The sequence below is a fragment of the Humulus lupulus genome, chromosome 2, assembly GCF_963169125.1.
Source record: "Humulus lupulus chromosome 2, drHumLupu1.1, whole genome shotgun sequence".
NCBI classification, from domain to species: Eukaryota; Viridiplantae; Streptophyta; class Magnoliopsida; order Rosales; family Cannabaceae; genus Humulus; species Humulus lupulus.
The window spans coordinates 23,128,380-23,145,038 of NC_084794.1; the positions used below are offsets into that span (position 1 = coordinate 23,128,380).

Below are 16,659 nucleotides of genomic sequence, written 5' to 3' on the forward strand. Positions count from 1 at the left end.
TCCATTGTTGATCTGCACTTATTTTTCCTCAAGTCCATTCTAAGTTCTTATTTAGTTATCTTCTTACTAAGCTTTGAGTTTTCCGACCTAACATCGTTGACGAGTTCTCACCGTCAACACATAGTATTGAGGCAAAAAGCTAAAGGTAGAAAATGTGCAAAAAGACTTTCGAGCCAAAAAATTGAAAGCATAAAAACTATTATTAAAGATATAAAGACATAAGATAATTAAAATAGCTCATAATCAAGCTGTAAATTGTCTTTGCTTCAAGGGTAGAAAAAATATAATTACAAAAATTATAATGGGTCCCAGCCCATGATTTGGATTTCAAGGGTTAGCTTCCTCCTCAGCCACAGTCCCGGAAGCCTCTGCCGACTCCTCAGCCTCGAGCCTGGCCTCTTCCTCCTCGAGTCGAGCCTGCCATTTAGCAACGAATTTGGTCTCTAGGCTAGCAAGGACGCTGGTATCGAGGTCGGGGTTGTTAACCCAAATCCGATACATCGACATGTCGACGACGCAATCCTTTTTGGTCTTAAACTCTTCAAGAATACAAGCCTTCTCACCCTCAATAACCTCAAAGGTCATCTTCTTCTCCTCTTTCGGCTTGGCGTTGAGGCCCCGAATCTGCTTGATCTCGGAGTCCCTGGCCTCGACCTCCTTCAAGGTCACATCTAGCTTTGACTCAAGCTCAGGAATCCTTTGGACATCTTTCAAGGTCGCTTCTAGCTTTGACTCAAGCTCAGAAATCCTTTTGGCCTCCGCATCCCTTGTTGAAATTTCTTGCCGGGCTTTCTTAAGGTCGTCCTCGAGCCTCAGCTGAGCATCTCGGGGCAAGCACTTTGCTCGCTGTAACCTCGCCATTCAGTAAGAAGTTGTGCTTAACAAAGGATATGAATGCCTACACAAAAATAAATAAATAAATAAATAGAAGGGTCAAGGTCAGCAAAGCCCAAGTCAAAGTTAGCACAAAAGAAGGGGCTAGGCAAAAATGACTAACTGAGGAAAACAACTTTCCACTCTTGTCGAAAAGAGTGCTAGCATCTAGTTAGGAGGTCAAAAATTCCCACTAAGGGGCCCTGAGGTTGCTGAAACTTTGACCCATGCAGGTCAAAGCATCAGAACCGAGATTGACTCCAAGGGTTCCAACAACAATGTCGACCACAAACTCGGACACATAAGTTGAGATCGACAGGAAGCAGTCTCGGATGGGAGCTTGGAATCGGCTCGCTTGGGCTACAGAGGGAGGCACGACCTCGGAAGGCATTGTGGGCTCAATGGCATGGCTCGACTGTAATGACCCAAAATCACTAATAGGGCTTAAGGGCCTTGATCAGTGTGCCAGGAGGGCATAATTGGGATTAGAATGAATTTTGTTGATTTAAATGCGTAATTACATGATTAATAGTGAGCATATGATAAGTGATGATATTATATGATGATGTGAAATATATGTATGTGATATATGTGAGAACCACATTATTATGTGGATAAATCTGCAGCCGGTGACTTGGGGCGATCCTAGGGTTAGATAGCAGGAAAAGTCACAACGGGGCATTATGATTGACTTTGGACAAGTCAGGGATATTTTGGGTATCGGATAGTGATTTAGACTATCGGGTTATGAAAATAAATAATTGGAGATATATCTGAGGTTAGGATGTCTAAGCGGGAATACTGGGGAATTTTACTATTTTTCCCTCGGGGACGTTTCCGGTACCATGAGCTTTGGGATTAGTCTGATAACTTAAGGATAGACTTAAGGAATATGTTAGAAAACAGTAGACACAAGTTTAAACCGACCTTTCTCTCCTTCTCTCTTAGCTAAGGAAAAACCCTGATTTTCAAGGGGAATTAACTAAAACCTGGTGGAATTGAAGGGCTGAGCTCGAGGATTAGCTCAAGGAACTAATCAAGGGTTGAATTAGAGCCAAGGTAAGCATTGATTTTCGTTCTGTGGTTAGGAGCTTTAAGAAAAATGGCTGAGTTTTTAATAGTTGTGATTTTGATATTCAAGGTGGAGTTTGAGGCTTGAAACTTTGAAGATAGGTCACTGGATTCTTGGAGGAACGATTCTACAGCTGAGGTAAGTTTCAATTCAAAGTTTGATGGTTGAATTTTAGTATTTCCATGGCTGGTGTTGAGTTTTTAGGTTTGAAATCTTAGAAATTGGAATTGGGATTTTGGTGAGTGTTGGGCTGGGTTTTTGGTGGAATTGTGTTGTTTAAATTATTCTAATGATGTTGTTATTAATTGGTTTTGAGTTGGGAGCTTTGGGATGGCCAAAAGTGAGGTTTAGAGGTTGAAAATGGTGGGTTTTTCTGGGTTTGAAGGATCGGGCCGCGGCATAGTTCTTGGTGAGCCGCGACCCTTCGAAGCTGATGCATGCTGAGGAAGGAGGGCGGGCCGCGGCATGGTCCAAGCAATGTCGCGGCCCTTACTTGTTTTTGTGCCTTAGGAGGGCTCTTTTTGGGGCCATGCCGCGGCATGGATGGCCTATGTCGGGGCCCTTAAGGGATTTTGGGATTTTGAGATTTTAGGCTTGGGAATTTAACCTAGGGTGCTCGGGATTGAATCTTTTACCATATTTGGTGAAGTTCAATGTTCCGGGGACTAGAACTTGGTTTAGAAACTCATTTAAGATTGTTAATGGTATCCTTCATCATGGTTGTGACTAGGTGCTAAGTTAGGACTCGGGGATCGGATTGCGCTCAAGGAGTATCGCCCGTAACTAGTATATCTAGAAGCCAAAGGTAAGAAAACTACACCCGATTGAATAATTGAATGGGACTAAGGGCTCCCTGATATATATGATTGAAAGAATGGTATTATGCCATGTAAACTGTAAACCAACGACCTAAGCATGCCACGGTTAACTTGTGCAATTGGCACGACTCGGACACTGGTATCCGAGGACAGCTTATTATGCACTGAGCTCGGTTTAAGCGGGTCGGAGTCAGTGGGTTAAATAGAGGGTGCGACCTAAGGTGTTAGCCCTAGTATTTGAGTTAATTGATTACTATATTTGGCTATGAATGTGATAAATTGAGTTTGTTGAATAATCTAAGTATAGATGAGGTTATTTGTACCTTAAAGTATGCTTATATGCTATGGATTGAACATCTGAACATGCTTATTAGAATATTTGTTTGATAATATTTGTATATGTTGTGTATGTTGTTTTCTTGCTGGGCCTCGGCTCATGGGTGCTGCGTGGTGCAGGTAAAGGCAAGGGCAAGATTGATCAACCCTGACTGGAGAGCTCTGCAGGGTGATTGTACATGTCAGGCCGCTCAGCCACCACGGTTGAGGAAATTACAAGGACGAGAGGACCAAAACCTTGTATTTTGCCTTAGCATGGCTAATGTTTACCTTTAACTGTTGAATTTTGTGAATTGGCTTTTAAACTTTGTACTTCTGGGGATCCCTTCTGTAAATTGTTTATAACTTATAAAATGTATCTTTTGAGGCTAAAATGTCTTTTAGCCCTAGAACACTTTAACTAATGACACGTTTTGATTAAACGACTTGATTAGCAAGTCTCACACCTTTATAAATACACAGTGTAGCGGTCTTGGCTATCCAGGGCGTTACATCGGCGCGACCTCGGAAGGTGCTGTGGGCTCAGCTTCATGGCTTGGGTCTAGCGACACCTTGGCTGGGGGGACCACCTCGGTCTTTTTAAATATCTTAGAGGGGCGACCTCCCTTCTGGGACACTCTTTGGCATTTGTTCGCCCTTGAGGCCACATGCTTGTTAAGGACATTGTCCAAGTCCGAGTCCATGCAACCTGAAAAGCAGAATACTGTATGTAAGCAATCGAACAAAGTTGTTGTAAGAAACAAGACTCCAAGATAAAAAAAACCTAACTAATACTTTCAGCCGAGCTCGAGCTCAGGGACCAAGAAACCCCCTGTCTTCTGATGACTCTAGGGGAGTCCCCTCTCTATAAGTGGGGGATAGTCTCGAAATGTCCCTATATACGTTGGTCCCATACTATACAACTACCCCATCCCATACCTCATTTAAACTATACATGGTCTAATATTTTCCTAGCCAGCTATCGAACATACAGACTCTAAGGTCAACCCTCGACCATGCTAAGGAGTTATCCCTAGGATCCTCAAAAAGGATTATTACGTCAGGCTCGTGCTTAAGTAATGACGGAGACCACATGGAGTGATCCAACACTACTTTACCTCATCCGCTGAGCTCGTTGAGGTCTCGTCGTGGGCTTCATTGCCTGAGACTAGTCATTCATGTAGACAGGAGGCAGTGGCACGAGGTTGCGAGCTTGAAGGCCTCATCCTAGGGGAAAGTTTAGCGGTGGGGATTGGCACATCTTCCCACCTCGAGTATTTTCGAATCCCCAAATCATCCGTGGACTCGCCTTCACCTAAAAGGCCACAAGCTCGGAGCTTGTCTTCATGGAGAAGATAGGTGAGGGACCTTCGACCGTAAGGGAGCTAGAGAATTCCTGCCTATGTTCTTTCATGGCCTTTGTTAGAGTAGGTCAGTGATAGGTGGCTATAGACAAGAATGGATTAAATATTTTGAGCTCAACTGTTCAAAGAAAATAGAAAATGTGTGTTGAATTACTTACGAATGCGTTGGAATGAGTAGAATTGGGAAGGAGCGAGCCCATCCGTCCAAAAGAATATCGTCTTAAAATTTGGAGGATGGTTTGGAATATCCTCGAACAACCGCTTCTCCTTCGGGTAGCTCGATAGGTAGTAGAACCCATCTCCTCCGTGAGCTCGAGAAGGGTTGCTTGTGAGGCAAAAGAGATACAATATCTCTTGCGCTGAAGGTCCGTCCCACTTCATTTTGTAGTACAACGACCTTAGGGCTGACAAAGCTTTGAAAGAGTTGGTCTGGAGTTCGAAAGAGGCGAGGCTGGCATAGTCCAAGAAATTTTTCAAGTAGCTCTTCAGGGGTAGCAGGGCCCCAGCCTTCATGTGCTTGCGGCTCCAGGCAGCGAGCTTGACCTTACGATCGGGATTGCCATCGCCCGAGGCATAACAACTCCTTTCATTGGAGGTTTCAAGATGGCACATCAGCGTACCAGAAAGTTTAAGGCCATGCTAGGCTAGCAGCTCAGAAATATGACCGGTGGAAGTAACTGAGCTCTGGTAGTGCTCAGCCTCAAAAAACTCCTCCTTTGAGGTAGGGACTGAGAGAACCTAGGAGGTGGTTGGTCGTATTGAGGTATCTTCCATTAGGGTGAATAAAAGATCACCAGGTAAAAAGGCGATAATGACTTTAAGTTTGGGATCTAATGGAATAGGCCTGATCTCAGGATCCGGGTTGGGATAGACTGCGACTCGAAGTATCTTCCTTTTTCTTTTCTCGACCTCATCGATTTGGCGTCAGAAGTGAGCTCGTATGTCTTCTTGTTCACACCTTTCTTCGTGCTCGCGAATTAGTCATTGATTTCGTGTGAATGGCGATTCAGGACTGGGAGTTGATGAATGGTAAGGGATGGCAAGCTTGGGCCCCCACCAATTCTCTAAAGACTGCGACATCTAACAAGAAAGAAAAAGATGAGAGCCCATAATTTTAAAGTGGAAAAAATTATCTTGATAACTCGAGTTTGCAAGCTCGAGATAACGAGGTTGCCTCAATCGAGACTGAAGGCTCGATTGGGCGAGTTTAATTCAGATGTCTATCATGAACTATTGTAAAGTTCATGCATTGAGAGTGCTCCCACACTAGAGTGGGATGGATATTATCAAGTTAAAACAAGAGAATCTCAGATTTCTAGGGAAAAATTTGGCAGTTACTCGAAAAGGCTATGTTTTTGGGATTCGTGCATTAAAACCCTAATCTCAAAGCCCTATTTCTTAAGCTACACGAAACCTACGACTTAAAAAAACACCCCATAACCAGGAAAACTTAATTTTTACATGTTTCTACCCAAAATTTTTGTGGTCTAAACTGTTATTCAAATCTACCCAAATCAAAAAAATTCTTAATGCAAAGAAAAGCCTTAAAAATCTAGTGGAAACCAGAGAACTATTCTCACAAACAGATGAAACACATTAAAATATATATATCTATGTATACCAGAGGAAGATCAGAAAACTTACGCAAATTGGATTATGGATATGAAGAGATTGCTGATTAAAGGAGCAGTGGCAGGAATGATCTCACAGAACCAAAGGAGGAAAGGGTACTCTGTCTTTTGGGCTTAGAGAACATGCAAAGAAAACCTTGGTTTTTTCTTTTCTCTCTCAGGTTCGTGCTTTATGAGGAGTAAAAATTAGAATGATGAAGATGAAGAGGGTATATGTATACCCCAGCGGGGATGTCAAAGATTGAAAGGGTATGGGCCATTGATTTGGATTAAAAGACGATCCAAGGAATCATATTTAATTATAGATACTGGTGGCATAAAGGTCCTAGGAAAGGACGTGTGCATAATAGAGAGGTGCTCAAGTACACTCAATATGCAATCCCCTAACGACATGTGTCCGCACTCGAGTGAGGTAGGTGGGCACATTGTTCGAAAGTTTCCTTCTCATAGGATTCAAACCAACAATTTTGAGGGGGAAAAATGTTACACCCAAATTTCGACACAGTCGTAAATGAGCCTCGAAATGTAAACTCGTAAAGTGTGAGCTCGAAAATGACAAGCAGTAGTTGGACACTTGTACAAATTTACATGATTCCTGACTTATTCTTGTTGGCGATCAAGCACAAGTTTAAAAGGCTCGAGCTTAAGCATCAAGCTCGAAGGAACGAATCTTCTCCGATGCATATGAGTGTTATTCGAGCCTTAGTTACAAGCTCAAAGATATTGGTCTCCAAAGATTGAGCTTGATGAAATTACTGGCTAAGGAGGAGGTTGAATAACGAGCTTGAAGTGTTGGCCGATCTCGAAAGCACGTTAACCTTGCGTTCGAGGTCAACAATGCATTTTGCACACGACAACTATTAGGAGATCTCTATTCTTTAGGGATTTGTTGTTATCTGGCATTAAATCCCAATTATCATGGGATATTATGCATTTAATGTATTAATTTACATTTATTTCAAATTTGTATAATTGATTGTAACTTCCCGAAATAAGGGGAAAATATTATGTCAACCAAGTCTATAAATAGCCTGAGGACTTTCATTTGTACTCACGCACAATCTTGTACTGAGAATACTCTGTTGAATTGCTCTAAGAAAGCTTTGAGAGAGTATTACTGTTTAACGCCCAAATCGTGACAACCACTAAGCGGTGGTTGTAGTATAATCGGGCAGTCGATCTACAAGGAGATAACCTAAAATCAAAAGATTAGTAGAAAATAACACAAAAAGTTAGTAACAAGAAATAAATAAAATTGTAAACGAAAAGAAGTTTGAGATTTTGGTATTGTCTTTTTGATAAAGTGATAAAATGAGATAATTGAAGTAAAAGTAAGGGTAATCAAGAGTTTGAGAAATAGAAAGGTTTTAAGAATCATCCATATGCTTGTTTAGTTACTTGATTTACAAAAATGCACAAGTAAATAGTTCACATCCCAACATTTACTTGGAAAATCTAACATTAGAGTCCATATTTTTTTTAACAAAAGTCCATTTGAGTTATCAAGTTTTTTACTTTAAAAGCACAATGTTAATCTTATGAAAAATCTAAAAATGACAAAATACCCAAGGGAAATAATGCAATAAAAGACTAGACATAAAATTATGTATCAATATTACTTTTACTAATTGGAAGCACATAGAAAGACCATGACTAATCCTATATACTATTAGCATAAGTAAATAAAGATAACAAAATAGAGATGGAGATGAAAGAACATAAATAACTCAAATGTATTATATTAAGAACATAGTAAATCAAAGTAGCAAAATAACATCACTAGCATATGGAATCTTCCCTAACCTTCCTAGGAAGAATAAGCTATTATGCTCATGATTCTCACAAAATTCTAAGAAGAAAATATGAGAAGAAAGTGAGTAGAAATTTTGTTATAGTTTCTTTACTCTAAAAATTACATACTAATTGTGAAGAAAGAGTCCCTATTTATAGAGTTAGAAAATGACTAAAAAGAAATTAAACAGCAATTGAGGTTTACAAAATAAATCTGAAATATTAATAATAAAATATGATTTTGAAAAATCAAATCTTATTATAAATATTAACCTAGTTATTTTGGAACATGGTCTATGCTCTTTTTCAAAAATACCAAAAAAGATGAGCTTTAAAGTTCAAAATGACAATTTTGCAAGGCCCAACACCCACAAAATATGGGTTGAAGGTGGCTGGTGGCAGAAGTGGGCTTTGACCAAGCGCAACTAATGGGAAGAAGACACGTGGCGCGGCTGGCTGGGTCAAAGGCTTCGGATTGGGCACGTTGGGCTTCAGATGTTGTTGAAAGGAGATTTGGCTTTGTTGGGTCACTGCTGAAGAAGGCAAGGCTGGGCTGTTGGAGGCTGGGAAGGGAGCTATGGGCCTGGGCCTGCGTTGGGGAAGCTGAAGCTTGGGCGTATGGCTGAAGGATTACATTGGGTTGGGGAGAAGGCTGGGTCAAGGAAGAAGGAGACCAGGAGGCTCACAGACAGGTGGTAGGCGAGGAGCTGCTTTGGGACACGTGGCGTGTTGAGGGAGGAGGAGAAGGGTTGGGCCTTCGGTTTGGGCCTTTGGGACTGGGCTAAATTCTTAAAAAATGTCACTTTCTTCATTTTTTTTTTCAGTTTTAACCATTTTTTGTTCTATCTTTTTATTAATGTCCAAATGCAATTTATTTCCTGAAAATTAAACACAAATTAAATTTAAAATTAATATTTTCAATTATAAAATATATTACAATAAATTTATGAAAATATTAATCAAAACTTAATTTATTTTACACTTTAAAACCAATGAATTTGCATTTTTGAGCACTAATCAATTACGAATCAATAATATTGACTCATGGACTAGACATATTTTAACTGCTGAACCACGTAAAAATTCTATTGTTCTTCTTTTATTTTATGAATCTTTGTTTAGTGCTCTTCAGATTTAAGTTGACGAAAAACAGCGTTAACAATATATATGCATGATAATAAAATGTTTATGTATTGTACCAAAATTTTTTTATGTATATACACATTATCATGGTGAAATATACGAAGCTCTAAAGTGTAAAAATAAATAAAAAAGAAATTAACACGAAAAAATAAAGAAAATAAAAAAGAGAACATATTTAGGTTGAATTTGATAAAATTTTTGTTTTAAAAACAAAAAATAATAAATGTATTTAATAACTTTTATATTTTATTTTTTGTTTAATAATATAAAATGAGGTGTTGATTTGAAGAACAGAACAACAAATACTAAAAGTCTAAACTGGTTTAAAAAAATTTTGAAAATAAAAATTTTCTATTTTTAAAATTTAATAACTTTTATTTAAAATTTAAAACAACAATAAATAAAAATAGAGTAACCAAATATTATTTTATGTTTAATTGTTAAATTTTTAATTAATTAAATAAAACATTATTTTTTTAAGGGTTAACAAACAGCAGAATTTTTTTATCAATATTCTTTTTTTTCTTTCAAAAAGGCTGTATTTGTTTTTGAAGTGAATCAAATAATAGTGGAAGGGTGTTATTAAGCATAATCTGTGTATTCGTTAACAGCCGCCACTCCCCTCAGTCCTCTACTCTCTCCGTCTCAGCCCACTCACTTTCTTTCTTCTTTCTCTAACTCTCAACACTCTCCACTCTCACTCTCAATAATCCTCCACTGAGCTTCTTTGCCTCCGTTTTGCATCCTTGTCGAGCTTCTCACATCGCCTCGGGCTCGGTTGCAGACTGCCCAAACTGGTTGGTGAAAGCCCTAGTGGAAATGAAACTGCTTTGCTTTGGTTGTGTAGTATAATTATTTTTTGTTGTGTGTATAGCTCTTTGGTTGTCTTTAGATTCTTAACTAAAGATTTTTTTTTGGGACTTGTTAGTGCTCTGTGCTAAATGAGTTTTGGGATTGAATCTCAACACCGTTGGGAATTTTGTAGAAGATGAATGCTTAATTAATTTTGATTTAGAACTGTGTACATATTGTGAAATGTTTTTTTTTTCCAGATTAATTTGACTAACTGTTCTTTCAGGTCAATAGAATGGCTGGGGTTCGAGAAATCACGACTTCTGAATTCTTACAAGTATGTTTTATATGTGCCTTTTTGCGTCTGATTTTTCATTGATAGATAAGTGTCTATTATATATATTGCTTGCATTTTTGTTGTTTTGAGTTAAAAATTCAGTTTTTCCATTGATTTTGGTTTCAGGGAATACATAAGCAAAATCGTGTTTTTCATTGTACTTCTCGAGCTCCAAGATCAAATCCTCTATGGGGCATGATATTGCGTCCTAGAAGAGGAATTCCATTGAGTTTGAGGTGCCGCGCTCAGGCAAAGCCCAAAGCTGTTGTTTCTGATGGCTTGGGCAGTCCGGTAACTGAGCAATCCACAATCAAGCCTGGTGCTGGAGTTGTACATTTTTATCGGGTGCCGCTGATTCAGGATAGCGCTACATCTGAGCTTCTCAAGTCTTTTCAAGCTAAAGTCTCAACTCAGATTCTTGGTTTAAAAACAGAGCAGTGTTTCAACATTGGGCTTCAGTCAGAACTTTCAGCAGAAAAGTTATCCGTTCTTAAGTGGCTTCTTCAGGAGACTTATGAGCCTGAGAATTTGGGGGCTGAGAGTTTCCTTGAGAAGAAAAGGCAGGAAGGGTTGAGTATGGTTATAATTGAGGTTGGTCCCCGGTTATCTTTTACGACTGCATGGTCTTCTAATGCTGTATCAATTTGTCAAGCTTGCGGTTTGACAGAGGTGACTCGATTGGAACGCTCGAGGAGATACTTGTTGTATAGTAAAGGTCCGTTGCAGGATACTCAGATCAATGAGTTAGCTGCAATGGTTCATGATAGGATGACTGAGTGTGTTTATACTCAGAAGCTTACATCTTTTGAGACGACTGTGATTCCAGAGGAGGTTCGCTATGTACCTGTCATGGAAAATGGCCGGAAAGCATTGGAGGAAATTAATCAACAAATGGGTTTAGCGTTTGATGAGCAAGATCTCCAATATTACACTAGGCTTTTTAGAGAGGAAATCAAGCGTAATCCAACGACAGTGGAACTATTTGATATTGCACAATCTAACAGCGAGCATAGCAGACATTGGTTTTTCACTGGTAAAATAGTTATAGATGGAAAGCCAATGGACAGGACTCTCATGCAGATTGTGAAGAGCACTTTGCAAGCAAATCCAAACAATTCCGTAATTGGGTTCAAGGATAACTCGAGTGCAATAAAGGGGTTTCCTGTCAAGCATTTGCGACCAGTTCATCCGGGTTCAACATGTCCATTAGAGTCAGCTCTTCGAGATCTTGATGTGTTGTTTACTGCTGAAACACACAATTTTCCATGTGCAGTGGCACCTTACCCTGGTGCAGAAACTGGTGCAGGTGGACGTATAAGGGATACTCATGCGACAGGGAGAGGTTCTTTTGTTGTTGCTTCAACAGCTGGTTATTGTGTTGGGAATCTCAATATGGAGGGTTCTTATGCTCCTTGGGAAGATCCTTCTTTCACTTATCCATCTAATTTGGCATCACCTTTGCAGATTCTTATAGATGCTAGTAATGGTGCATCTGACTACGGGAACAAGTTTGGAGAGCCGTTGATTCAGGGCTACACTAGAACTTTTGGAATGCGACTTCCAAGTGGGGAAAGACGTGAATGGCTAAAACCAATTATGTTTAGTGCAGGCATTGGGCAGATTGATCACACCCACATATCGAAAGGCGAGCCTGACATTGGAATGCTGGTTGTGAAAATTGGAGGCCCAGCTTACCGTATTGGTATGGGAGGTGGGGCTGCATCAAGCATGGTTAGTGGACAGAATGATGCAGAGCTTGATTTTAATGCTGTACAACGTGGAGATGCAGAGATGGCACAAAAATTGTATCGGGTAGTTCGTGCTTGCATTGAGATGGGAGAGAATAACCCAATCATTAGCATTCATGATCAAGGAGCTGGCGGAAATTGTAATGTTGTTAAGGAAATCATTTATCCAAAGGGTGCTGAGATTGATATCCGGGCCATTGTAGTTGGTGACCACACAATGTCAGTGTTGGAGATATGGGGTGCTGAATATCAAGAGCAAGATGCAATTTTGGTGAAAGCTGAAAGTCGTGACCTTCTGCAGTCTATTTGCGAAAGAGAAAGGGTTTCTATGGCTGTTATTGGAACCATTAATGGTCAGGGTCGGGTTGTTCTGGTTGATAGTGAAGCTATTGAAAAATGCCAATCAAGTGGACTTCCTAAACCTCCCCCTGCTGTGGATTTGGAGCTGGATAAAGTACTTGGGGACATGCCACAGAAGACCTTTGAATTCCATCGAGTCATTGATGCAAGAGAGTCACTTGATATTGCTCCTGGGATAACTGTCATGGATGCTCTTAAGAGGGTATTAAGACTTCCATCTGTTTGTTCAAAGCGTTTCTTGACTACCAAGGTGGACAGGTGTGTAACTGGGCTTGTAGCCCAGCAGCAAACTGTTGGACCCCTGCAAATTACTCTTGCTGATGTTGCAGTTATTGCTCAAACATATACTGACTTTACTGGAGGCGCATGTGCGATTGGGGAGCAGCCAATTAAAGGTTTGCTAGATCCAAAAGCAATGGCAAGATTGGCTGTTGGAGAAGCGCTCACTAATCTTGTTTGGGCAAAGGTGACTTCTTTGGCTGACGTTAAAGCAAGTGGAAATTGGATGTATGCTGCCAAACTCGATGGGGAAGGAGCTGCTATGTATGATGCTGCTAATGCTCTTTCTGAAGCTATGATTGAGCTTGGTATTGCTATTGATGGGGGAAAGGATAGTCTTTCAATGGCTGCCCATTCTGGAGGGGAGGTTGTTAAGGCTCCTGGAAATCTTGTAATAAGTGTCTATGTGACTTGTCCTGACATAACGAAAACAATTACCCCTGATTTGAAGTTAGGAGATGATGGTGTGCTACTTCACATTGACTTGGCAAAGGGAAAGCGTCGTTTGGGTGGATCTGCGCTTGCTCAAGTTTTTGACCAAGTTGGGGATGATTGTCCTGACCTTGATGACGTTCCTTATCTTAAAAGAGTTTTTGAGTGCACTCAGGCACTTCTTGAAGATGAGTTCATCTCTGCTGGTCATGACATTAGTGATGGTGGGTTACTGACATGTGTTCTAGAGATGGCATTTTCTGGGAACTGTGGTGTTGTGTTGGATTTGAATTCACATGGGAAGAGCCTTTTCCAAACACTCTTTGCTGAAGAACTTGGTCTAATTATTGAGGTAAGTACAAAGAACTTGGATATTGTGATGGAGAAGCTAGCTAGTGAAGGTATATCTGCCAACATTGTTGGACAAGTAAGTTCTGAACCCACAGTTGAATTGAAGGTCGATGGGCTGTCTCATTTGAATGAGACTACTTCTTTCCTTAGGGACATGTGGGAGGAAACCAGTTTTGAGTTGGAAAGGTTTCAGAGATTGGCTTCTTGTGTTGATCAAGAGAAAGAGGGGTTGAAAGTTAGGCATGAACCCTCGTGGAACTTATCCTTCACTCCTTCCTTCACAGATGAGAAGTATATGAACGCAACATCAAAACCAAAGGTGGCTGTAATTCGAGAAGAAGGGAGCAATGGAGATAGAGAAATGTCTGCAGCCTTTTATGCTTCTGGTTTTGAGCCATGGGATGTGACTATGTCAGACCTTTTAAATGGGTCAATCTCACTGGATGATTTCAGAGGAGTGGTATTTGTTGGTGGTTTCAGTTATGCTGATGTTCTCGACTCAGCAAAAGGATGGGCTGCATCAATACGATTCAATCGACCCCTTCTAAATCAATTTCAGGAGTTCTACAAGCGGCCAGACACATTTAGCCTTGGCATTTGTAATGGCTGTCAGCTTATGGCTCTATTGGGATGGATTCCGGGTCCCCAAGTTGGTGGTGTTCATGGTCTTGGTGGGGATCCATCACAGCCAAGGTTCATTCACAATGAGTCTGGACGATTTGAGTGTCGATTCACAAATGTGACAATTAGAGACTCACCAGCTGTAATGTTTAAAGGAATGGAGGGTAGTACATTGGGGGTGTGGGCTGCTCATGGTGAGGGAAGAGCATACTTCCCTGATGATGGCGTTTTTGATAGAGTGCTTCATTCCAATTTGGCCCCAGTAAGATACTGTGACGATGATGGGAATGAGACAGAGCAATATCCATTTAATATGAATGGCTCTCCTTTAGGAGTTGCTGCTATTTGTTCACCAGATGGGAGACATCTTGCTATGATGCCTCATCCTGAGCGTTGTTTCCTAATGTGGCAATACCCATGGTATCCGAAGAACTGGAATGTGGACAAGAAAGGTCCAAGTCCCTGGTTGAAAATGTTCCAAAATGCCAGAGATTGGTGCTCTTGAGAGGTTGGTATACTTGCTACTCTTCATGAGAGTTGTATGTTTTTTTTTTTTTATTATTTTTAAATATGGTAATTTCTAATACTGTTTCCGTTTCACATGATCATGTCTTACAGCATGCCCAGTGGCTGGAGTATCTCAGTTTCTATACTGTGAATGAGGTTGCAAAAACGTTCAAAGGTTAATTGGAAGATCTTGCTTCCTCTCTTGCTAACATATTTTGACAAGGTTTCAAGTTTTTGTTTACTTTTAGTCAAGCAAGGACCCAAAATTTGAAGAGATGGACATTTCAGTTTTCCAATATTACCTGTATGCTTGATCTGATAAGGTCCTTGACATTGTATTTTCTCAAGATGGCCAAATAAATGTCTTTGATCAGTATTTCAGCGTTTATAGGCTCTAGTTAGTTTATCCTATTTGGGTTTTCCCGGGCACTTAAATTAACTATTTCTAAGCATTGTTACAGGTTTACTGAGTTCGATAGAATTATTATGTTGGTAAAGCAATGAACGTTTGAGTTGATGGGACCTTTCTCTGTTCTAATTTAACTTTTGGAAATGCTTTCTTTTAATTACATAAACATGTAGACCAAACTCAACCCTTGTTTTGACATCTCAAAGGTGTGTCCTTGAGTTTCAATTAATGTTGTTTTCATGCATCTTTGTCTAGTGAGACAAGACAAGACAAGACAAGCATCTAACATGCTCATAATATAAAATCAAATAAAAAAATCAATTTTTTTAAAATGATGAAGTAAGATGTTTTTCCTTATATTTGTTAGATTTGGAGATAGATATTGTGTCTCATAGATGACCTTCTTAAGTATATATATGGAGGTTTTCTTCAATCTTTTTGATAGTTCCCCTTGTTTTTTGCAGATCGTTTTCTTAATCTCCATTGTGACACAACAGAGCAGAGCTGGTACACCAGGAGAATAATTACATTTTTCATAAGTATCTTTAGATATTTCTTTTGGTTATTCTAACTTTGCTTTGTTCGGCTCCCAATTACTTCCACCAATACAAATACATGCATTCCTACTTTATATATTCGCCCTTATTATCATGTAATTTATATATATAACCCAAAAAATAAAATGTGTGATGAGTATTGTTGCAAGGTCCCCAAGGCACATAAAGTCCCAGTTTAATTGGTTTTAAGATAGTTTCTTGATTAAAATGCCCTGTGTTGAGTGTGCATTGTTTTCTTTTTAATTATCTTTTCCAGCAGTGTTGAGAATTCTTTTCACAATTAAACAATGCAGAGTTTTGCATTAAAAAGAAAAACGAAGGGAGCTTTTATGCTAATATTTTGGGCCATAGTTCGAAGCAAACATGTTGAAAAAATAATTAAAGGTTCATTTTTTATTTTTATCTAATTGATTTGTAGTAACAGGTTTTATATATTAATCACATACAAATATTGTTGTGTCTAAGATTATTCCTTCTCAACCTCAACTCTCTTGTTCTAAAATTAATGATGTGTAAGTGAATGTGTTGTTTTAAATTTATGAGTGTGCTGTTGAATAGTTTTTTTTATTAGTAATTCTATGTTGTAAAACGAGTATCCCAATATTTGAATCATATGCGAACAAAATATGTACCTGTTCGAATATTTGTTGTAATCCGAAAATTTTAAAATAATTATATTCAATAACACATATTTTAGGAATGTAATATTCAATATTTTAAAAATAAATGATTTTACATATGAAAGTATTTGATATAAATATATTATTCTTTTTCTTCAATAGGACATGGCTGTAAAAGGAAATGAAATACGGTGGATATCTTGAAAAATGATAGAATAAAACCCTAATTTTATTAGGAGTAAAATTATCTCATAATATCAAATTTTTAAGAAAAAAAATATTAAATGTGGGATATATTTATTAATCTGGGTATTATAAAGCATATTCATAGTAGTTTCCCATGTTTATTCCATAATCTTACTTTGTTAAAAATATTTTACTATTCATTTTTTTATTTTTTTATTTCAAGCAAATATAACACATATTACTAGCGAATATAGGGTGGGTTTTCACAAGTAACTTATTTAATATAAGAATATATATTTATATCTATATATGATAATAGGGTAAAGTAGTTGATATAATGGGATCAATATCCTTTTAGATTTTGTGCTTTAGAATTTGAAATGGAAGCTTGAGATTTTTTTCTTTTACTTTCTAAAATTGAAAATGCGAAAATATTTTGATTTTTACTCAATG

At 38.9% G+C, this 16,659-nt stretch overlaps 1 protein-coding gene across 4 annotated transcripts; it reads left to right on the forward strand.

Annotated features, from left to right (window-relative positions):
• The first annotated feature begins 9,583 nt into the window (after nucleotides 1-9,583).
• On the forward strand, nucleotides 9,584-15,608 carry LOC133817487 (probable phosphoribosylformylglycinamidine synthase, chloroplastic/mitochondrial). 4 transcript variants are annotated; one of them, XR_009885566.1, is made up of 5 exons: nucleotides 9,584-9,804; nucleotides 10,086-10,136; nucleotides 10,263-14,435; nucleotides 14,546-14,757; nucleotides 15,308-15,608. XR_009885566.1 is itself a non-coding variant. In XM_062250026.1 (4 exons), exons 2-3 carry the CDS (start codon nucleotides 10,095-10,097, stop codon nucleotides 14,430-14,432), a joined length of 4,212 nt encoding a protein of 1,403 aa, XP_062106010.1. In that variant the 5' UTR covers nucleotides 9,584-9,804; nucleotides 10,086-10,094; the 3' UTR covers nucleotides 14,433-14,435; nucleotides 14,546-14,951. The 4 variants fall into 4 exon arrangements, 1 of the variants encoding a protein (XP_062106010.1); XR_009885565.1 differs by having other exon boundaries at nucleotides 14,546-14,609; XR_009885567.1 differs by having other exon boundaries at nucleotides 10,094-10,136; nucleotides 14,546-14,609.
• Nucleotides 15,609-16,659: the final 1,051 nt, after the last annotated feature.

Bases quoted from the DNA above. Each gene is read 5' to 3' on its own strand.
- LOC133817487 (XM_062250026.1), top strand. From the start codon at position 10,095: ATGGCTGGGGTTCGAGAAATCACGACTTCTGAATTCTTACAA. The intron at 10,137-10,262 runs GTATGTTTTATA...TTTTGGTTTCAG, and splicing joins CGACTTCTGAATTCTTACAA to GGAATACATAAGCAAAATCG.